This window comes from Chanos chanos, chromosome 16 (assembly GCF_902362185.1).
Source record: "Chanos chanos chromosome 16, fChaCha1.1, whole genome shotgun sequence".
Classification (NCBI taxonomy): domain Eukaryota; kingdom Metazoa; phylum Chordata; class Actinopteri; order Gonorynchiformes; family Chanidae; genus Chanos; species Chanos chanos.
In genome coordinates this window covers 50,504-73,394 of record NC_044510.1, presented here as the reverse complement: position 1 = coordinate 73,394, position 22,891 = coordinate 50,504, and the positions used below count along the sequence as shown (strand labels likewise).

The following is a 22,891-nucleotide window of genomic DNA, read 5'->3' as shown; positions in this document are numbered from 1 at the left end:
TGTGGACGTGATCCTTTTCAAAACTGATAGAAAAAAAGGTTAGTTTTCGAAAATATCCAGAAACGGATAAGGCCACAGTCCAAGCGAAAAGCTACATGAGGATGGCAGCACTCTCAGATAAGAGGAGGAAAAGCTGATATGACGGTAATGACAGTGATGGGCTCAACACCGCGGTACACCTCCTTATACTGTGGTATGGCGGTGATGCAGTTATTGTTGCTGCCCTACTGGACTATGATACTGAAGACTGCCTCTGCCCTTTTCCCTTTCACACAAAGAGATTGATAAAAAAAAGATCAGTTGTTCATAAAAAATAACTGAGTTCACAAAATGGAACATCATCTACAAGATGGGATATTCTCCAAAATATACAAACAGCAAAAGCACCCAAGTGTTCAATCTTGTTTAAATGAAACCTTTACAGTATGACTTTGGACTTAAAACAAGGAGAAAGGGACTAATAAGGAGGAGAGAGAGAGAACTTGTCTTTTATGCCAAAGCTGGTCTGAATTCAAACACACCTACAACGGGTCAAACCTGGGCTGAAATCAAACACACACCCAAAGTTCATCAAAACTAAACTTAAACTCAAAAACACACCCAACACAGGACACACAGACATGATCATGACAGATGGTGACACACCCTACACTGGATTAACAGGTGTGACAGTGACAGAGGGATAATTATTGACTCTTCAGACTGTTATCTCTGCAATCCTCAGTTACAGCTTCTCTGTGTAACAAGAATTGACTAACTCTGAGAGCTGCGCCTCAGAGACTTCTACAGTCATAATCACTGTCAACCAACATTAACCGTCAGTCAAACTATACACCATCACAAACACATCAGCCATAATCACTGTCAACCAACATTAACCGTCAGTCAAACTATAAACCATCACCAACACATCAGTCATAATCACTGTCAACCAACATTAACCGTCAGTCAAACTACACACCATCACCAACACATCAGCCAGAGCAACTTCTGAGTCATATCAAATGTTTGTCTCATTGGAGACAGCTCCTCTTTAGCTCTCACCTTTTCTGCTACTTAATTCTGCAATTTGAAAACTTGAGCTTCAATTTAGTTACACACACAGAGACTTCAAATACGGCATAGACCTACATTTCAAACAAATCATTTAACACACATTTTATTTATTTAACTTTTACTTAGCCAGGTAAATTACACTGAACTACTTCCTTCATTCCAGGTTCTGTGATACATACATGTCCATGCTGGGTAATGCTCTCCCACCTTCCCTGCAATAAGCATGTGAACCAGGAGTGTGGCATCATTGATATACCCACCAATAATTACTGTGTATTAGTGTAAGTGTCTTCTCAAAGACACAGTGGGAGTTCTCAGTAGCACGACTATGAAACTCCAGTTCCCTTCACAATCCCGAGCAGCCAGTTCAGGACACCAACCACCAACCCTAACCCTCATTCCCATGTAGTACCTCTGAAATGGGCACAAACTAGAACCCAAATGTCAACCACTGCTTCATGACAGTAATAACTGACATTTTTATAATAAAAACTGCATAGTAAATAGTAGCTTAAAAGGCCACAGTTGAGAGCTGAATATTGTCAGTGTGTATACTACCATGAGGGATCCTTAGGCAATGCACCTGCCTCTCTTCTGTGCCCTTTTTCAAAAGACACCCCTCTACCCCCCACTTCCCCAACAGGGATAACAGAGCAGCTCACAAATCAGAGGCATGAAACGCTGCCAGTAGTAAAGAACGCTTGCCTTGTCTGGCCAGTGTGGATTGAACATCCTGTAAAACACAGTCTAGCTCTGAACAAACACACCTTTTATCTAATTTCTCCTTACTCCCGTGGTATAATGTCCCCACACTAAAGCATGATACTTAAACAAGTGACTCCCTCAATATTCTAATCTTCCAGAGATCTATCATGAACACCAGAAGGAACTTTTCTTATTCTTCTGCCTTCAGTATCACTGCTACCATCTGCTGAAAGCACAAAAACTTGAGACATTGGTACATCCCTCTCAAGGCCACTTTTGATATTTTTTCTTACTAATTTGCCAGAGTTGCAAATATGAGAACCTGGCTGTTAGCCAAAGTTGAATATTAGTTTCCTACAAAGCTAATCTTTAATCATCAGTCATAATTCAACTGAATGTAGTAAACATCCTCAGAGCCAGCATACCTGGGGGAAAAAAATCCATCAACAAATTTGAATAGTGTCACAGAACTCGGACGAGTAACTGTTACACTGCCTACCTGTGCCTCTGGAAAACACCTTTTGCTCATATTAGACCCTGTGAAAAACTGATACACTGTGCCCAAAACGACTTTACCAAATTGTATTAAATACCGGTTTAATAAGAAGCATTGCGGCGGGAGTTTGTGTTGGTGACCATCTGCCCCTGGTGACCGACTGAAGTTGTCCTGTTGTCTCTACAAACCTATTTTCTGCAATAATATTTTTTCTTACTGAACCCGCACAAATAATGGTATTTGTTAGATTTAACTAAAATGTCCTCCACTTCGAAAGCACATCAATGACAGATTTCTGCACGAGGCTACTCAGCAGCATGTGGCTAAGATTAAACTTCAAGTCCTCGGTGTTGCAGAACAGGCTGCTTCGACAACTTTGACGAACATAAGTTTTATTGTAGACGTCTTTGAAAAATTCCTGAAGTCTACGAAAGGTCTCGAGAGTCGAACGTGTTACGTGGCCTCTCCCTATCTGAACCAGTTCGAGCCATTTCAGTTTAGTAGTTAGATGCATAATGTAGAAGACAAACCAGAGACACTATCCATATCGTAAAGGTTGCTCGCGACACTGCTGTTTAAGGCTTGAATTAGGACACTTGCTCTAAAAAAGGCCACAAACTCCGTGATGAAGACAACTGTGCAATCCAAACAAGCTGTCACACTACTAACTTCACAGGCAATGCACTGGCAGCCTAGCCTTTTAATTATAAGAGACAATGCTCATCGCGTTTATGGCCGTGCTGTATACCAAGAAGTTCAGATAATCTGGCTGATATGAGGTAAACGTACATTTCTCACGATAAAACTGTACTCTTACCTGATTCTGCAGGCTAACTCGCAGTCCCACCACTGTTTCGGGAGAGTTTTCAGACACTCGGTCTCGGTAAAGGGACCATAAACCAACGTTAGGCAAAAAAAGAAGGGCCGCTATAACCAAACCCGCAAACTGCAACAGTCGCTTCTGCCTCCGTCTCATCTCTTCATGTGGTTATCTCCTAAAGGCTGCCAAAGTGCCACGGCAGTTTCGTTGAGACAACTTCAGCCCTGAATCAATACTCCGACACAACTGCGTTCAACCTTGGACTCTTCCGCATGGAGGAGTGAACCAATATACTTCTCAGAGTTCCGCGGAACGGTCGCCACGTGACAACAAGCGACAGTAATCCGCAAATGTGTGGTCAGACGTGAGAAAACTTCGCCAAAATAAAGGTCTAACCACTTCACAAAATCAATATGCTGTCATTTGCCTATCTACAATAGATCTAGTCGTATATTGGCGAAATTTACACCAGATTAGCTGTAGAACGAAGACAAGAGTCAAGCTGGTTGACTGCTGGTTGTACACATTAAAGGCGTACTGTTTTTCCAGTGCACCTGTTTTATGAGTATCAGAACTTTTCAGTTTTGAATACTAATCCCTCTCCTCAACCCAGGCTGCTCCAAGAGAGATTAGTAGGTGGTCAAATTTTATTTGTGCAATTAAGTAATAATGCAATTAAGACAGAGATCAAAAGTTTCTGTGGAATATGTAAAGTGCAGAGAGTTTTATTTTCTTATAGATAATCTAGTTAAATGTTCACAGGTCCATGTTTTATGGCAAAACTATCGGAGCTGTAAATTAAGAGGAAGTGTGTAAAACAAAAGCCAGGCAAAATAACGCTGATAATGGTGCCACAGTAGTCTTGAGTGAACACTGACTAGGCAAACACATTTTTTCTGGCTGGTTAATATAACTGCAACTAGCAACTCACTCTGCAGTATGGATTTACTTATATAGTAGTGCATTCGATGTCTGAAAGGAAAATTCGCATATTTACCGATTAAGATTACACACGAAATCACGAGAGTGTGCTGCCATTGAAAACTGAAAATTTAAAAAGAGAGCTTTTAAGACTAAAAGATTAAAAGGATTAAAAAATGTGACAAGTATATGTAAACAAAGGCGGGACGTGTACGAAACTGTAACCGGTGTATCAACAGGACAGATCCTAGACCACTGACGAGATAAGCAATTCATTAGAAGCCACTGATATGAGTGTAATTGTGGCATCCACCATTGTACAGTCACATCTGTGTGTGTTTGTATTGTTCTTATCGTGAAATACATGAGTTGCGATTATTTACTTTGTGATATCTTCAGTGTTATTCCCTAACAATAGAGGGCAGCATGGAACAGTGGTCTGTCTCGGAGCAGTAGTATGTTAGCTATTTCCTGGTTTCCTCTCATAATTGGCGCTTGAATGAACGTGGTGCATGTCTCTGAGTCTGATTGTTTCTGTCCCGTATTCCAGGTTGGTAGCTAATGTACAAAAATTGAGGAAAACATATCAGGCAATGTCAGCTAATAAGAACAGATTATCTGAATGTCAATAAGAGGATGAGAGTTTGAGACAAGAGTTTCCAATTCGAGAAACATACTGACATACTTATGTCATTCAAGGTCACGTCCTGCCTGCACTCTCTCTTCCTTTCTAAAATGGGTTGTGTTACAGTTACTGCGTAAAATACAGTACACGTGGCGTGTGTGTGTGTCTATTTGTTGTACATACATGCGGGTGAAGGGGCTGTATATTCAGTCCGTTTTCCCTTCTAAAAAGGTAGTTAAAAACATGTAAGTAATTCCAGTTCAAGCTATGTTTTAGGATCTCACTTCTTCACAGTTTATGTAGTGTTTTTCTAAATGTTCATTTTCTAGTTGCACAGGGACATAAAAGTCATCTAAAGAGATGATAGTTGACTGGTCGTGAGGTAGGATTGTAATAAATGAGAACAGGCTACATAGGGAACGAGAAATTTTCATTGTGTAACTCAAATATTTAGCTGGAGTTGGAGGTTTAATGGAACAGATTAGATCAGTGAAAGGTGAAAGTGATCTGCTTATAAGTGGGCATACTTCATTTTATTTGAAATTTATTTTGATATTTTTGTATCTACATGTCTGTTGAAAATAACAATAAAAACACTGTACATACAAGAAGAAAAGCACTTGTTGACAAATGTTTAATAAGTAATTGGACCTCAAAAAAAATTGGTGTAAATGCCACGTCTTCCAGTCTTGTATCCCAGGTTCTTTAAACTGTTATCATGGTACCACTACATGCATTATTACAGCTGCTACTAATAGATACAGTAGATAAAACAGTGTGTACCTAAATGCTGTTGGGTGTAATTTAAAGGCTTAACGTTTTGGTTGACAGTTCATACTCAGAGACTCACAAACATCAGCACAGAAGTGTGGACCAGAATTTCTCTTTAGCACTCACTCATCAAGTACTAGAGGACATGTTTTATTAAGTTACTTTTTGACATGAAGGAACTGCAAGTTTCATCACTTTCTTTATGACATGAACGTAATAGTGTCAACATTTTAATCCCTCTCTTTATCTCAGCTGTTATTTGATTTTGAATAACGTTTAGTATAAAATTCAGAGAAACAAGTGTACCAATTTCTTTGCTCAGCTGTGTCATATGATACCTGGTTGGGTGATAAATACATGCCATATTGTAACTTACACAAAACTTTGCTCTCATACCTATTTATCCGCTTGCCATAAGTATCAACTGCATTCTGGTATCTAAGCATTACTAGGGTCTAACGTGATTAAAAGCGACCTAATATGCATGACGAGTACTGCGTGTCATTTGCGTCACGACTAAGTAAGAGGAATAAATTCACTTGAGTCTGAATTAAATTAAGCAATTCTTTTATTTATAACTTACAACAAGTACATTTCAACATCACAGAGAAATATTTGATGCTTGAAAGAGTGATCACGGTTTTGTGTTCACAACCGTCTCCAGCGCTTTCGCCACCTGGTCAACACTCATGTTGTCCAACGCAACACTCTGTTCTTTGCCATAATCTGCAATATAAAATGTGCATGTTATGTATGAGTTATTATCCCTCGCTGTTAAGACTAAATCATGTGACATGCGACATTCCAGTTCCTACCATATCGTGCCCACAGTTTGGGCCGGACACCCGAACATTCTCTTATTAAGATGGGGAATTCGGGGTTTGCTTTCTTCAGAGTAACATAGTGTTGCTCGACAAAATCCCTGAGATTAGAAGAGCTGCATTAATATGGTGACAAGCCGCTGTACGCATCAAGTGTGAGAATAGAAATACAAAATGTTTAGCAGGTAGCTAGTAGCTAACTTCACACCAGGAGCATCTGGCTAACGTTATCCTTCTGCCATCAGCTAGTTGCGAGTGCATTAGCTAGAGGGCATACACGACATTATTTTACCGCAAACGTTGTACTCCATTTAGAGCTAATAAAGTGCCGATACCTTGCGCCAAGACTTGCCGGTGAAGTCTGGCAAAAATGCAAGCGGACTTCCCGAAGATTTCTTGCAAGGTTAGACCCCACTCCCCTCACGATGGCGGCAGCCATTATCCTTAACAGACAGCGGAAGTTGAACAGTACCTGGTGACAAAGACTGATGCTTAAAAGCACTTTCGAGCTTTTGAAACCATACCGTTTGACTGTCGAAACGGCAGTGTCGTTCGTATCGCTTTACCCTTCTGCTGGACAAAATGACAAAGGCTCGTGAGAAGTCAGATCTCTCAACAACACGGCAGCTACCTAGCTCTAAATAGTTTGTTATTGAACAACAAACAAATGTTGTGTCAGTTTCTTAGTAAATATTCATAGGTTGCAAAGGTTTCTCAAATTGGTCAAGGTGGCCATGTGTTGGAGTGTGCCGTTTTAATGATCTACTAGTGTTTGTTTCGGCATTATTTACTTGTTTGATTTTCCATGATTTTTATCTAAATTTATAACTGAATAATAAACACGCAAGATTTTTGTAAATGGCGGACTGGACTGTTTTCAAAATAAAAGTGCATGATTGGGACAGCGGTGTCTAATTTATACAGTATGTGTGCCTTTTTTTGCGCAAGACTCTATATTTATATAGATTTGGGAAAAAATGTGCGAAATTTCTAAATGAGACTGATATTGAGAGTACTGTAAACCCACATTTTTGCACCAATATGATATCAATCATTTGTTCTTCAAATACAATCTTTTATTACGCCAATATTGGTCTCTACAATCAATGGACATGAAGATATTATGAATAAATTTTCATAGGACCAAAATGGTATGTGGGGTAGCTAGTAGGACATAAAATGTTCATGGAAAATGCTTGATATATGGTTAATAAGGGTAAAAAGTCCTTCTGTTTTTCCTTCATACAAAAACAGACACAGATTTTAGCGATATTTTACCTACGGTAGAGGAACATCCATTTCAGGATTGCATTTTTTGCCTCAGTATCTCAATGAATAGTGAATTCCTGTGACAAAGGAATTGTAAGAAATAAACATGTTTCAGTATGTTAATTGGAATAGAGGGCATTTGAGATGGGGATTGTGTCTCGTGTAAAGTCCTGGATATTGAAAACAAGTGAATTTTTTTGATAAAACCTCTGGTGTAAGGAGGAATAAGAGGTATCCTAAATGGCCCTCTCATGTGAAGATATTGCAGTGACCTTTGAGCACTTCCTACCCACCAATCAGTGAATGATGGAACATAGGAATTCCACTTATCAAGAAAACACCAAGCATGTACCCAAATTCAGTCCTGTTGTTCAAGTTATTATACAGTTAAAGGATAACAGTTTTCGTCACATGTAATTTCTAGTACATAATTTGCTACATCTGCGATGGACTGGCAACTTGTTCAGGGTGTTTCCCACCTTTCACCCAGTAAGCGCTGGGATAGGCTCTGGCACCCCCGCGACCCTAAATGGGATAAGCAGCTTAGAAAATGAATGAATGAATGAATGTGCTATGTTGTACATAATTTTCAATAAAGTTATTTGATTTTTATTGAGTATCTTTTCTATCTTGAGTATTCTTTTTTAAATATGGGATATAAAATCTAACCACTCCATTGAACATGGCATCTATTGGAGTTAATGCCTTTTTTTCTATAATGAAGCCCTGATAGAAAAGAATATAACTTGCATTAATGACCTATAGTAAAATGAGCCTACAGAAAACATGTATTTCTTTTCTCTAATCAATATTTCAGAGGCTGGGACACACATAAGCAGAGGTAATAAGGGAAGACCCTACTTTTTCATTATGGACGTTTTTTTCTTAGAGGTAAAACAATGCATTTAACTATGTTTATGTATCTATGATGGGAACATGGAAGGACACTGGCACTTTGTGCACTAAATGACTACACATTTAGCTAGTCCCACATACATTTTCATGTTCCTACTAGCTACCTCACATACCATTTGGTCCTATGAAAATGACTGAAAAATGCTGCCATGCTTTCTTTTATTCTTAATAACTTCTTGTCCATTACCTGTAGATACCTCAAATACTGACACAAAATTAACAAAAGATTGTATCTGAAGAAAAAATAATGATTGATACCATTTGGGTGAAATAAATGGGTTTATAATACCCTAAATATCACTCTCATTTAGGAATTTTGCACTTTTTTCCAAATTTAGGGTCTTATAGAAAATCAAGAGGCATGCAGTACAAACTTTTAATGGTTCAGTCATACATGTTTGTCTTCCATCCTATAAAGTTTGGTGAGGCTAGAAATGATACTTTTCAAGATATTAATGCCCAGACATGGCCTCCCAGATAAGGCGTTTTCACGAGTGCAAAAATGAAGAAATATCAAAGGCCAAAAAAATATAAAAACATTGGAATTGAACAAAAATATTTTCAGGTCTTAGTTTTGGGACCCAAACATTATATAGACAAACAAAATCTGAGACAGTGCTGCAACCACTTTCCTGGATTCTGTCTGCTTTGACACGGAATGACCGTTATATATGTGTGTGTGTGTGTGTGTGTGTGTGTGTGTGTGTGAGTGTATGCATGTGTGTGTTTTTGTTTGAGTGTGATTAATTACAAAAAATGAATTGAAGATTTTTTTTAATGATTGAATAATAACTGCATAACTATATATACAGTGTATATATATATATATATATATATATATATATATATATATAAATTCCCCTCTCGCTACTGTGGCCTTCTTTCCCCTCCAGGCCTGGGAGCTTCAGGGTCCTACGCTGGTCCTAGGACTATGCTATTCTGGACGGAGATCTCGGCTGTTCCTGGGATCTGCCGGAGCTACTCTCCCAGTTTGGGGGTCACAGCTCCAAGTGTTCCGATTACCACGGGGACCACTGTCGCCTTCACCTTCCACATCTTTTCTAGCTCTTCTTTCAGCCCTTGGTATTTCTCAAGCTTCTCGTGTTCCTTCTTCCTAAAGTTGCTGTCACTTGGGACTGCTAATTTAATCATTATGATGGCTGGATAGCTCAGTTGGTAATACCACTGAGTTAAGTGCAGCATATTGTGGGTTGGAATCCAGGTGAAGAGTATAAATAAATGACAATTCATTACTATTGCCTAACTGTTTGCTTGGCTAAAAAAAAATTTGATTTTTTTACACAATTATTGTGAGTGTGGCCTATTTTTCCAAAACATCCAGTAGACTGTCTAACAGGTGTGATAATTTGCATATTTCATCTAACATGAATGATGAGCACGGAAATGGCATATTTTTTTTTTCTCCAGCATGTCAACCGGTACATGGTACTATGACTGAAACAATTCTCAATTCCCACAGGATACTTTGACATTTAGGGACCCAAGCAGTAAAGTTACTGGAACCCTGTTTTTGTACTCCTCTTCTTCATATCATCCAGATTAGGGGTGAAAGAATCTTCTTTGATCATTAACAAAAATGTAACAGGTCAATAGTAATGGATTTTTGGTGGCCAAAACCCACCATGATTACAGTTTAGTATGTTAAGTTTGCTCAGTTCAGTATAGCAGTTTTCAATCGGTTAGCCCTGCTGTAAAGGGATAGCTGAAAAGTCAGTAAGGCCAAACCGTTTAACTAATAAATCTTTCTTTCTAATCTGTAACGAAATTTACAAATGTCATGCGCCAAAAATGCACATGCTAATACTTTCTAATCTGTAGCGAAATTTACAAATTTCTTGCGCCAAAAATGCACATGCTGCCTGTACACTATATAGATTAGACACTGATTTGCTGATTAGAGTCCCAGTATTGCACTTTTACTTTGAAAAGTACCAGTCCACCATTTTAAAAATAAAATCTTGCTAGTTTTGTCTTCACACTGCTCGATAAATTGTGGTCAGGAAGAGTGTAAACATTTTGTGGTAATCTACTCTTTCCTCATCTTTTTTGGGAGCGAACTGAGGACAGAATTATCACTCCTGCTTCGACATGCCTGAAAGAGATTGTAAGTGGTTGTGGTAACCATGTAATTTAGCTAACTACGATAAATTGTGAATGGTTTCAGGGCCGATAGCTTTACTAGCTAGCTAAATGGTTACTGTTGCATATAAATTAATCTTGTCGTACGATCATATTTTGCTGCAGATGTATGAGAGGTTATTATGCTTACTTTGTAGGTAATTATTCTATTAACACAAATATGACCTAACCGAGGAATTGCTTTGTGTATAGATGAAGATAAGGCCAATTTCGTCAATGAGGGCATCTAGATCGCTACTCTTAACTTGTTAACTAGCTGTAGCTACGTAGCCTAAATTCAGTAACGGTAAAAAAAAAAGCATTTTTTCAGTGTCGAAAAGGACTAGCTGGTTGCAGAACGCATTCTCAAACAAACCAAATTTAGTGACCGTTCATGAGTATATGTGTCCTGCTGCAATTTTATGACTGTCTGCAATTGTAATTTTCTTGTTATTTCCCTCAAAGCCGAGCTGTACTCCAACCCTCTGGCCCCGGACAATCATGAAGTGGAGGAGCATCGGTCAGCGCTTCAGTAAGTCAAATGTTTGAATGTTTAACTAAGAACACGGTTTTCCGTCATTTTGAATTTTTAAGTCTAGTAACCTTATTGACAGTTATGTCAGCTTTGTTCATTAGGGTTCTGGGTTCTTGGGCATAACTGCATTGTTTGTGTGTCAACTGACATGCGTGGGAGCTACAGTTGAATTGGATAGATGTGAGTGCACATTGCATGACGAACACCGCAGTAAATGAAAATACAGTATATTAAACCATAGATAGTCAGTCAAGTCTAGAGTAGTCGAGCATAGAGTTAAAAATAGTTCTTTATTTTTGCCAGTCTGAGATTGTCGAACACAAGTTGAATTAATGCTTTTGTTTTTAGGCATGTTTATAAACATAGACATGTAATCTCTATCAAAGGAGGGAGTCTCTGTTCTGTGGTGGTCATAAATGTTATTGAAATACTTTCTAATTGTTTCTCTGTAAGAATGAGCATATCTATGTACGAACAATCAGAAGAGACACTTAAGTTGTTGAGTTTAGAGTTAGGGACGAACCATCTTCACACACAAATTCATATTCTTCAATTTGTGATAGTGTGAAATGGCCAAATACCTGCACTTAAGCTGTTTTTTCACTGAAGCAACTGGCAATTCATTCTTGATCAGACGTTTGTTTTAAAAAAAATCAGCAATGCTGTTTTGACTTTCAGATCCAAGCTAACCAATGAGGACTTCAGAAAGCTTTTGATGACCCCACGGGCACCGCCCTCTTCAGCACCCCCTTCAAAGTCTCGTCACCATGAGTAAGTTCATCTTTCCAATTTGAGGCTTTTCCTGATGATTTTATACATCTTTACTGGCACAGACTTCATAAATGTGACCTCTCCTTTCACTGACTCCTGGGTTCTCTGGATTCCCAGAATGCCCAGGGAGTACAATGAGGATGAAGACCCTGCTGCCCGAAGGAGAAAGAAAAAAAGGTAAGTTTCCCCAGAAAGGCTTTTTTCTCGCCTTTATCGCTGTCTTAAATCAATTTCAGTGTGTTGCCAAAGCCAATCTGCAGTTAAATTTAGAGTTCATTTTCATTTTCAATGGGTTTTTGGAAGACATTGGAGTGTTGCCACACTGTCAGTGATTATGTCATTTTTTTAAATGGAAAGTACATTCAGATTGTCATGGTTCTGAGGGCTGTTTTACCAGGTTTCTGAGAGGAGAGCCACTGATTTGATTCTTAGGCAAAATGGCCATTAAAACCTAAGGGCATCATGACCATGTGTGAAATTGGGCTGTCCTTTGCATGTGTAGTTTATCCTGTCATCCCGTCTCTCTGCACAGTTACTATGCTAAGCTGCGGCAGCAGGAGCTGGAACGGGAGAGGGAGCTGGCCGAGAAATATCGGGACCGAGCGCGAGAGAGACGTGATGGAGTCAACAAAGACTATGAGGAGACCGAGCTCATCAGCACCACAGCCAACTACAGAGCAGTGGGTCCCACCGCAGAGGCGTGAGTGCTGTTCCCTCTCAGAGTGTGCACCTTCACTACAATATCTCATTCTCCCAAAGACACTGACAAAGCCTACTGACCTAACATGATTGATTTGAGTCAATATATTAATACTCTAATAAATTTTGGCATCTGAACGCATGAACCATGAGAATGATCAAATACATGAAAATTTTAAAAAGCCAAGGTTTTATTATTAGGTTTTATAGCTTTAAAAGTTGTTATATTTTAAGAATGTATTTTGGGTAACTGTCAGTAAATATTGAGAGCCATATAAATGTAAGTCTATGTATATATAATACTGAGAGAGCTGTGATGTGGGCGGCTGATCTGGGATCAGAGTGAACTGGTGATTAGTGCTGTTAGAGATTTCCTGTGTCTTCCCACAGGGACAAATCTGCTGCTGAGAAGAGACGGCAGTTGATTCAAGAGTCCAAGTTCTTGGGTGGTGACATGGAACACACTCACTTGGTGAAAGGGTTGGATTTTGCTCTGCTACAGAAGGCAAGTTACAGAAACAGAGAGATGTGAATGAGAAGATTTCTTTACCCTGACAGTGGAATGTGGCTAAAATATGGCTGCTCCAGATCTGTTGACCTCACATACATGTTTTCAGGTCAGGGCTGAGATCACCAGCAAAGAAAGAGAAGAGGAGGACATGATTGAAAAAGCACAGAAGGAAATCAAGTATGTACAGTCACACCGGTGCAGTCACACTGCTCTCTCTCTGACGCATACTGAAGCACAGCATGGCCGAATGTTCCATTTTTCACCTCACAATGCTGGTCAGGCATCCCTGAGAAATATTTTCACATTTTACAGGAAGGATGAAGATCCAGAACAGAAGATAGAATTTAAGACCCGTCTAGGTAAGCGTGGCTCCAAAGCCATAACTCTTAACCATGAGTTAATGCCCTGGAGGTTTTTATTTCACTTTGTTTTTATTTTGTTTTACTTCTCTGGTTTTCAGGAAGGAACATCTACCGTATCCTGTTCAGAGGCCGTCATATGGAGAGGAACGAGCTGTTCCTGCCGGGGCGCATGGCCTACGTGGTGGACCTGGAGGACGAATACGCCGACACTGACATCCCCACCACCCTGATTCGTAGCAAGGCCGACTGTCCTACCATGGAGGTCAGTGCTCCACCCGCTACGAGAAAGTGCATTTAAAGAAACTGCTGAGAGCTAATAGGATCAGAATGGAGGTCGACCAGACTAGCTGTGAATGACATTCCTAAATGATATGTTAATCATTTTATATATATATATATAGTTATTTATTAGTGGTGAAATGCAGCAGTACTCTTGTAAGATAAATGAAATAAATACATGAATCTATCCAGGACTGAAAATAGGTAACTGAAATGGGTAAAACAGCTCTTTCACTGGAATGGGAAGGGTTCAGAAACTGGGAAAGGTCATGTCTGTTGGACCCATATTCTCAGTCACTCAGTCCCAGAGCTGTATAAAAATCAACCGCTCTGTCTCTCTCTTTATGGGCATAAATGAATAAGTTATGTTAAAAGCTAATCTTTTGAAGTGCTGTCTTTGCTGTTGCAGCATTCATTTGGCTGCGTTGTTGACCTTTTTCCTGCTGGGGGTTGGTAAACATTGTAATCCTTTGCTGGAGAAAACCCACAATGGTTGTCTTTGGTGATTTTACAAGGAGACAGGTGGTAATCATTTATAAAGTCCACATGTTTTGAATATCATTAGCCCAGCAAAAAGTGAACTTGGCCATGCAGCAGGCGTAGTTATATAGAGCATGGTGTTGGGAGAAAGGCAGTGCTGCTTGGTATTCTCATCACTGTTATGATGCAACTGGACAAGCTTATTTGCCAGTGTAATGATGTGATTGATGTGTTTTCCAGGCCCAGACCACGCTCACCACCAACGACATTGTGATCAGTAAACTGACTCAGATCCTGTCTTATCTGAGACAGGGCACACGCAACAAGAGGATCAAAAAGAAGGAAAAAGGTCAGTGCTGTGACCCAACATTGACATCAGTTCAGAGTAAAGCCGAGGGTGACGGGCATTTTGTGGTGAATTAAAGCACGTTTTCCTCACAGGCTGCACCGTCACAGACATACTGTATCAAAGCACAGACTCTGAGGCAATGTGCAGAGGTTTTACAAACTTTTAAAATTAGGTCCTAATCCGAAAAGCAGCAAAAATTTGTTTAACAACAATACGTTTAATACTATTATATAATAATATATAATAATAATGCACTTACATATATAACCAGAATTTGCGTCAGAAGCTGCAAAAATCCTTTCTTGTGGAATATAATGATTACATAGCCTGGGCCAGAAATGAGATCTTTCTTCTTCATTTTTTTGAAACCTGGGCCTCCACCTTTTTGTTACTCATACCTGCTTTATTTGTTCATACCTGCTTTGTTACTCATACCTGCTTTATTTGTTCATACCTGCTTTGTTACTCATACCTGCTTTATTTGTTCATACCTGCTTTGTTACTCATACCTGCTTTGTTACTCATACCTGCTTTATTTGTTCATACCTGCTTTGTTACTCATACCTGCTTTATTTGTTCATACCTGCTTTGTTACTCATACCTGCTTTATTTGTTCATACCTGCTTTGTTACTCATACCTGCTTTATTTGTTCATACCTGCTTTGTTACTCATACCTGCTTTATTTGTTCATACCTGCTTTGTTACTCATACCTGCTTTATTTGTTCATACCTGCTTTGTTACTCATACCTGCTTTATTTGTTCCAGGGAAACAGGATGAAAAGAAAGCTCCTGAAGCTGACATGAAGTGAGTGTCTGTCTTGTGTTTAAGAGAAGTGTTGAATTGTCACTTGACATAGATCATAAGATGTCGTGATGGTCCACATTCCTGCCAGCCCAGCTTTGTTTTTCATTTTTGTCTCCGTTACCTTTTCAGAATAAGAGCCTCCGTTTTGCCCTCTCTCGGGCTCGGGCAGTGTCAGTGCTCAGACTAATGGGACGTTTCCACTGCAGCGAATTTCGCTCCTCGTTCAGGTTGTACGGGGGTGAAATTTTCTCCGGTTCGGTAAAATAGGAGTGAATTTGGCTGCAGTGGAAATGTTCCATTAGTCTGAGCACTTTTTCTGTTTCTGTGGCAATAGTTTTTGTCTAGATGTCGGTTTCTAGCTGTTTTGGGATTTCATTTGATTTTACCAGACCATTCTTTATAGTAACACTTTCACTAGGACTGTCACAGTTTTTGGAGCTGAATGTCAAATTCAGAGTCTACAACGTGGTTTGTTCTCAGTCTATGTTCGCCAAATCAAGCAAACTGTCCCCAGATCTGAGCATAGAAAGTTAAAAGAGGGGTGTCAGATTCCAGCTCTGGAGGGCCATGATCCTGCACCATCTTTTGTCAGCTAACTACTTGTGATTGGCCAAAGAGCTCATGCACATTTTTCGGGTTAAAATCAATACGCAAGTAAGTGAAAACAGGAACCAGCAGGGCCTTGAGAGATGTTTGTGTCAAACACATGGTTGAGTGCCACTCAGTCTGTGATGGAACTGAACTCATCTGATATGTGGAGTCGAGATGAGCTTTGTGTTATTAGAAAGCATACAGTCTTCTGTCCCTGACAGTGAATAAAACACATTCTGATCGAGCTATTCACAAAATATACCTGAACATCTCCAGCCGTGCCATACTCTCTGTGTGATCACAGTTCTGTGTTGGGTCCTGTCAAAGCACTGGGCCTGGGTATGCTGGTGGTCTGCTGCACACTAACTGCTCTGCAGTGTGACAAGCATGGCCAAGGTCATGAGCCTGAGCAGTGGGCTGTTCCTCTCAGTGTGTTCAGCTTCAGTTTACTCTCCCGGATACAAACTTAAGTCCAACTAGTTCATATTAATGAGCCCTGAAAAGGAAGCTGTGTAGTACATTCTTGCTTTTTTACTCTTACGTTTGTTTTGTCCCTGAAGTATCTTTGAGGACATTGGTGACTACATCCCCTCCACCTCCAAGTCTTCCCGAGACAAAGAGAAAGAACGTTATCGTGAGAAGGACAGAGAGAGGGATCAGGAGAGGGAGAGAGAGAGGGAGAGAGAGAGAGAGAGAGAAGAGGACAGACGTCGTCACAGTTATTTTGAGAAGCCCAGAGCTGACGATGAGGTGAGGCTGTGCTTCTCTGACCCAAAATAATCTGAACAGAACCGCTGCAGCGACCAGAGCCGTAATACAGAAAATAGAATGATGCATAACCTGGTTCACTCTTTAACTGAAGCTCAGTTAAACATCATGCTGCAAAAATACGTTTTCAGAGGCTTTTGAAAAAAAAAAGTGTTTCACATGATGTTTCAGAATTTTGGAGCTTCATTTTATTTTTGGAATTTGTTTGTGTTTTTTTAATGTATTTTTCTTTTATGTTTGTAGGCCATGGACATTGATAAAGGTAAGTGTTTTTATGCAGAATATCTCTATGCACGCATGTTTCTCTCTTGCCTAACATTGCATAAACTCAGATATCTACCAATATATAGCTGGCTTGCATGCGTTTGTATGATTAAAAACCTGGCTGTTGTAATCCAAATGTTTGTATGTTTTTAATAATTTGTGAAAGTTTAGCTTTGACCAGCCCCTACCCTTAATTGGACCCTGTGTTCTGACAGGGTGTACCTACGCGAACAACCAAAAATAAACTGGTTAAGTCAGACGTGTCTGTGAACAGGACTGGTTGCGCTCTGGATGGGTTAGGAGGGACAGCTTGCTGCAGAGACTCCCAGTATTAAAGTAGCACCTTTACTGTTATAGGAGAGTCTCATGATCTAGATAACAGGTGATTGGACAGTCCAAATGATGGGAATCAGAAACGAACATGCCTTTCGGATGCTAGTGGGGGAATCCTGTCAGGTTCAGAGGAGTCTTCCTAAACTCCGTTTTGCTTTTCCAGTTCAGCTCATTCAAAACTGTCTCTTGGATTCAGATGACCTGCCTTTTTCTTGCGAGTCTTGCTGGCAACCTGAAGTGCACTGCCTTTGCTCCCATGATTACTGTAAAATGAGAACTGGCCACGGGTGTACAGTGTAGTGTTTTCCCTCAATGTGTCTGTTTTTGAATCCCCTTCTTAGGACCTGGATCAGTGAGAGACCAGATAAAACTGATCAATGAGAAATTTGCTGAAGCTGCATCTGCACAGTGGCAGACACAAGAGAAATATCCTTTCATTGCTCTCTGTTAGACATGTTACCTGTCAGGTGGTTTTCACCCACTGAACCAAACAAACTGGACCATAGAGGATGAGACAAACCATGCTCACTATGAAATGACTCCATGTCCATAAAATGACCATGATCGTTTTGCTATTCTTGGTTTGTATTGCTTGGCACCAGATGTGTGTGAGAGTGTGGTGACCATGCCTCTCTGCAGGGCCCTTTCTCCTTAACCTGGTGGTAATGCTGGGAGCAGGCGTGAGGAGAAGAAACACCTTGGGGATTTCTTTGGCATGTCCAACAGTTACGCAGAGTGTTACCCAGCCACGTAAGTGTACCTGTGTACCTGTGTTTCACAAACACAATTTCAGCAGTGTTCTGATCTCGTGCAATTAAACTGGATCAAGTCAAGACAGCTTGCGTTAGCATTCAGTAGAGATGCCCTGTCGAAATGCCAGGACTGTGTCCTCAGATGTGAAGAACCTGGAGCAGTTCTGCATTCAGGCCTGGACAAATATAGCTCTTTTACTGCTGAAAGGATTAATGTTTTGGGCAAAAAAATTGGCTCTGAATTGTTTCCCTGTGGTCCGGCTGTTAATCGCGGTGTGTGTGAATGAATGCAGATGGCACATGCTATTTGATGTTAAAAGTTGATGTATTCTGATGAAAAAGACACCAGTTATCCACACTGAATTTCTCTGTAGGTTGGATGACCTTGCTGTTGACAGTGATGAAGAGGTGGACTACAGTAAGATGGACCAGGTGAGAATGTATGGATGTAGGTTTCAGATCTTGTCATTTCTTTTAATTTTCTGGGAGAGTTCGCTGATGCCAGGTGATTTCTGGGTTTTTAGTTTTTTGGTTTCATGTTACTGTTAGTGGTCCTCAGTGAAAAGCTCCTTCCCTAACCTCTGTAAGACAGGGAGTGGAGTTTTTGATTGGAGGGTAATTCTGTGCTGTGTCTGGGCTTTGTCTCTCTGTAGGGCAATAAGAAAGGACCACTGGGGCGCTGGGACTTTGACACGCAGGAAGAGTACAGTGACTACATGAACAATAAGGAAGCCCTCCCAAAGTAAGAGAACCACAGCACTGCCTGGCTAGAAACACACACTCAAACACACGCCTAAAACCTATACACACACACTCAAACACACGCCTAAAACCTATACACACACACTCAAACACGCGCCTAAAACCTATACACACACACTCAAACACACGCCTAAAACCTATACACACACACTCAAACACGCGGCTAAAACCTATACACACACACTCAAACACGCGCCTAAAACCTATACACACACACTCAAACACGCGCCTAAAACCTATACACACACACTCAGACACGCGCCTAAAACCTGCACACACTAAAACACACGCCTAAAACCTATACACACACACTCAGACACGCGCCTAAAACCTGCACACACTAAAACACACGCCTAAAACCTATACACACACACTCAAACACACGCCTAAAACCTATACACACACACTCAAACACACGCCTAAAACCTATACACACACACTCAAACACACGCCTAAAACCTATACACACACACTCAAACACACGCCTAAAACCTATACACACACACTAAAACACGCGCCTAAAACCTATACACACACACTCAAACACGCGCCTAAAACCTATACACACACACTCAGACACGCGCCTAAAACCTGCACACACTCAAACACACACTCAGACACACGCCTAAAACCTATACACACACACTCAAACACACGCCTAAAACCTATACACACACACTCAAACACACGCCTAAAACCTATACACACACACTCAAACACACGCCTAAAACCTATACACACACACTCAAACACACGCCTAAAACCTATACACACACACTCAAACACACGCCTAAAACCTATACACACACACTAAAACACGCGCCTAAAACCTATACACACACACTCAGACACGCGCCTAAAACCTGCACACACTAAAACACACGCCTAAAACCTATACACACACACTCAAACACACGCCTAAAACCTATACACACACACTCAAACACACGCCTAAAACCTATACACACACACTCAAACACACGCCTAAAACCTATACACACACACTCAAACACACGCCTAAAACCTATACACACACACTAAAACACGCGCCTAAAACCTATACACACACACTCAAACACGCGCCTAAAACCTATACACACACACTCAGACACGCGCCTAAAACCTGCACACACTCAAACACACACTCAGACACACGCCTAAAACCTATACACACACACTCAAACACACGCCTAAAACCTATACACACACACTCAAACACACGCCTAAAACCTATACACACACACTCAAACACACGCCTAAAACCTATACACACACACTCAAACACACGCCTAAAACCTATACACACACACTAAAACACGCGCCTAAAACCTATACACACACACTCAAACACGCGCCTAAAACCTATACACACACACTCAGACACGCGCCTAAAACCTGCACACACTCAAACACACACTCAGACACACGCCTAAAACCTATACACACACACTCAAACACACGCCTAAAACCTATACACACACACTCAAACACACGCCTAAAACCTATACACACACACTCAAACACACGCCTAAAACCTATACACACACACTCAAACACACGCCTAAAACCTATACACACACACTCAAACACACGCCTAAAACCTATACACACACACTCAAACACACGCCTAAAACCTATACACACACACTCAAACACACGCCTAAAACCTATACACACACACTCAGACACGCGCCTAAAACCTATACACACACACTCAGACACGCGCCTAAAACCTATACACACACACTCAGACACGCGCCTAAAACCTGCACACACTAAAACACACGCCTAAAACCTGCACACACTAAAACACACACACAGACACGCGCCTAAAACCTGCACACACTAAAACACGCGCCTAAAACCTATACACACACACTCAGACACGCGCCTAAAACCTGCACACACTCAGACACACACTCAGACACGCGCCTAAAACCTGCACACACTAAAACACACGCCTAAAACCTGCACACACTAAAACACACACACAGACACACACTGCAGAGCCTGCACTTTTGCCTGCTCTTAACACAGAGGCTTGGTTCACAGCGTATTGATACTGATGTAACTCATGACTTAATGACTGTAAACCGTGTTTGTGTGAAAGGGCTGCCTTCCAGTATGGTATAAAGATGTCTGAGGGCAGGAAGACTCGTCGCTTCAAAGAGACCAATGAGAAGGCGGAGTTGGATCGGCAGTGGAAGAAGATCAGTGCTGTAAGTTTAGGGAGAAGGGTTTGCCTGCAGGACAGTGGATATTACTGTTTCACTTTCAAAGCTTTACAGTTCACAAGGAGCTTCCAGGTTATTTTATCCAAGTCTTCAATATTTACATAAAATCATTTACACCAGGTAGCACCATTGTCGCCTCAGTTATACTGAAACTCTGTTGATTGGAAAGCGTGTTTTAAATACACGCTGATCACTTGCTAACCTGCATGTTCAATGTTTTATAGATCATTGAGAAGAGGAAGAAGATGGAGGCAGATGGGTGAGTTGTGAATGGCTTCTGGTATTAATAAATATCCAGTGCTTGGTCAAACTGAACTTGAATCTCTCTATGGAGTTCATATTTGACCTCCTCTCCTCTTTTACCTTTTTTCTTTTGTAGTTGTTTTGTTCATCGATAGTCTTAGCCTGTGAACAATATTAAAACTTCTTTTCATGACTGCAGATATTCTCTCCATGTCTCTCTAACATCCTCTATAATTCTGATTGTTTTCATGAATGCTAACATTCTCTATAAATCTGATTTTTTCATGAATGCTAACATCCTCTATAAATCTGATTTTTTCATGAATGCTAACATCCTCTATAAATCTGATTTTTTCATGAATGCTAACATCCTCTACAAATCTTTGTTTGATTGCAGAGTGGAAGTGAAGAGGCCAAAATACTGAATTTCCTGAATTTCTTTTATCTGAAAAAAAATTGTCTTCAGTTTGCCAGCAATATTATGTTCACTGCATATGCTGAATTCCTGCGTTTGGTACATGCATAGATATCTATCAGTGTGTATTTCTTTGTGTACATCATTCTGTAGATTTTCTGTAAAAGCTCTGGCGAAGGTTAGAAGTGTGTTTATATAACACTGAATAAATGAAGAAGTCACAACCATATTAAAGTTTCTCTCATCATTTTTCTTTCACTTAATATAACCCAGATATGTTTGCTTTTTCAAATTTCCACTTTTTAAATATAGAATAATTGTCTCTCTTTACTGTATAATTGTCTCCCACTGGCTTTTGGTTGTCTCATTTGTATAAGAGTATCATATAACTAACTTTCATTCTCAGCCCAGCACTAAAAACCCAGCCTCGGACTGGTCTGACTAAAGTATTCAGCAGTATACAGACTGGTCAGACTAAAGTATTCAGCAGTATACAGGCTGGTCTGACTAAAGTATTCAGCAGTATACAGGCTGGTCAGACTACAGTATTCAGCAGTATACAGGCTGGTCAGACTAAAGTATTCAGCAGTATACAGACTGGTCAGACTAAAGTATTCAGCAGTATACAGGCTGGTCTGACTAAAGTATTCAGCAGTATACAGGCTGGTCTGACTAAAGTATTCAGCAGTATACAGACTGCTCTGACTAAAGTATTCAGCAGTATACAGACTGGTCAGACTAAAGTATTCAGCAGTATACAGGCTGGTCTGACTAAAGTATTCAGCAGTATACAGACTGGTCAGACTAAAGTATTCAGCAGTATACAGGCTGGTCTGACTAAAGTATTCAGCAGTATACAGGCTGGTCAGACTACAGTATTCAGCAGTATACAGACTGCTCTGACTAAAGTATTCAGCAGTATACAGACTGGTCAGACTAAAGTATTCAGCAGTATACAGACTGGTCTGACTAAAGTATTCAGCAGTATACAGACTGGTCAGACTAAAGTATTCAGCAGTATACAGGCTGGTCTGACTAAAGTATTCAGCAGTATACAGGCTGGTCAGACTACAGTATTCAGCAGTATACAGGCTGGTCAGACTAAAGTATTCAGCAGTATACAGACTGGTCAGACTAAAGTATTCAGCAGTATACAGGCTGGTCTGACTAAAGTATTCAGCAGTATACAGGCTGGTCT

At 40.4% G+C, this 22,891-nt stretch overlaps 3 protein-coding genes across 5 annotated transcripts in view; 1 reads left to right on the top strand and 2 right to left on the bottom strand.

The window, feature by feature from the left end:
- The window catches only part of galnt10 (UDP-N-acetyl-alpha-D-galactosamine:polypeptide N-acetylgalactosaminyltransferase 10 (GalNAc-T10)), a 33,394-nt gene extending 30,085 nt beyond the window's left edge, over positions 1-3,309 (bottom strand). Inside the window, exon 1 of one of the 2 annotated variants that reach the window (XM_030793454.1) lies at positions 3,064-3,309. In XM_030793454.1, coding sequence (XP_030649314.1) covers positions 3,064-3,233 — 170 coding nt within the window. In that variant the 5' untranslated portion in view covers positions 3,234-3,309. The remainder of the gene's footprint in view (positions 1-3,063) is intronic. The other variant, XM_030793453.1, reaches the window with a different exon arrangement.
- Positions 3,310-5,950: 2,641 nt separating this feature from the next.
- ndufa2 (NADH:ubiquinone oxidoreductase subunit A2) lies at positions 5,951-6,675 on the bottom strand. The gene is made up of 3 exons (XM_030793862.1): positions 6,551-6,675; positions 6,210-6,316; positions 5,951-6,120 (listed from the first exon to the last, which is right to left on the bottom strand). The coding sequence occupies exons 1-3, from the start codon at positions 6,652-6,654 to the stop codon at positions 6,029-6,031; spliced, it is 303 nt and encodes a 100-aa protein (XP_030649722.1). The 5' UTR covers positions 6,655-6,675; the 3' UTR covers positions 5,951-6,028.
- A 3,715-nt stretch (positions 6,676-10,390) lies between these two features.
- ik (IK cytokine) lies at positions 10,391-21,902 on the top strand. 2 transcript variants are annotated; one of them, XM_030793693.1, is made up of 20 exons: positions 10,391-10,524; positions 11,004-11,070; positions 11,752-11,844; positions 11,962-12,021; positions 12,377-12,544; positions 12,934-13,048; positions 13,161-13,231; positions 13,367-13,413; positions 13,515-13,678; positions 14,416-14,524; positions 15,292-15,331; positions 16,483-16,672; positions 16,934-16,952; positions 17,629-17,713; positions 17,954-18,037; positions 18,414-18,471; positions 18,693-18,781; positions 20,912-21,020; positions 21,260-21,294; positions 21,676-21,902. In XM_030793693.1, the coding sequence occupies exons 1-20, from the start codon at positions 10,509-10,511 to the stop codon at positions 21,701-21,703; spliced, it is 1,647 nt and encodes a 548-aa protein (XP_030649553.1). In that variant the 5' UTR covers positions 10,391-10,508; the 3' UTR covers positions 21,704-21,902. The 2 variants fall into 2 exon arrangements, with proteins under 2 accessions (XP_030649553.1, XP_030649554.1); XM_030793694.1 differs by having other exon boundaries at positions 17,629-17,718; positions 17,962-18,037.
- The last annotated feature ends 989 nt before the right edge of the window (positions 21,903-22,891 follow it).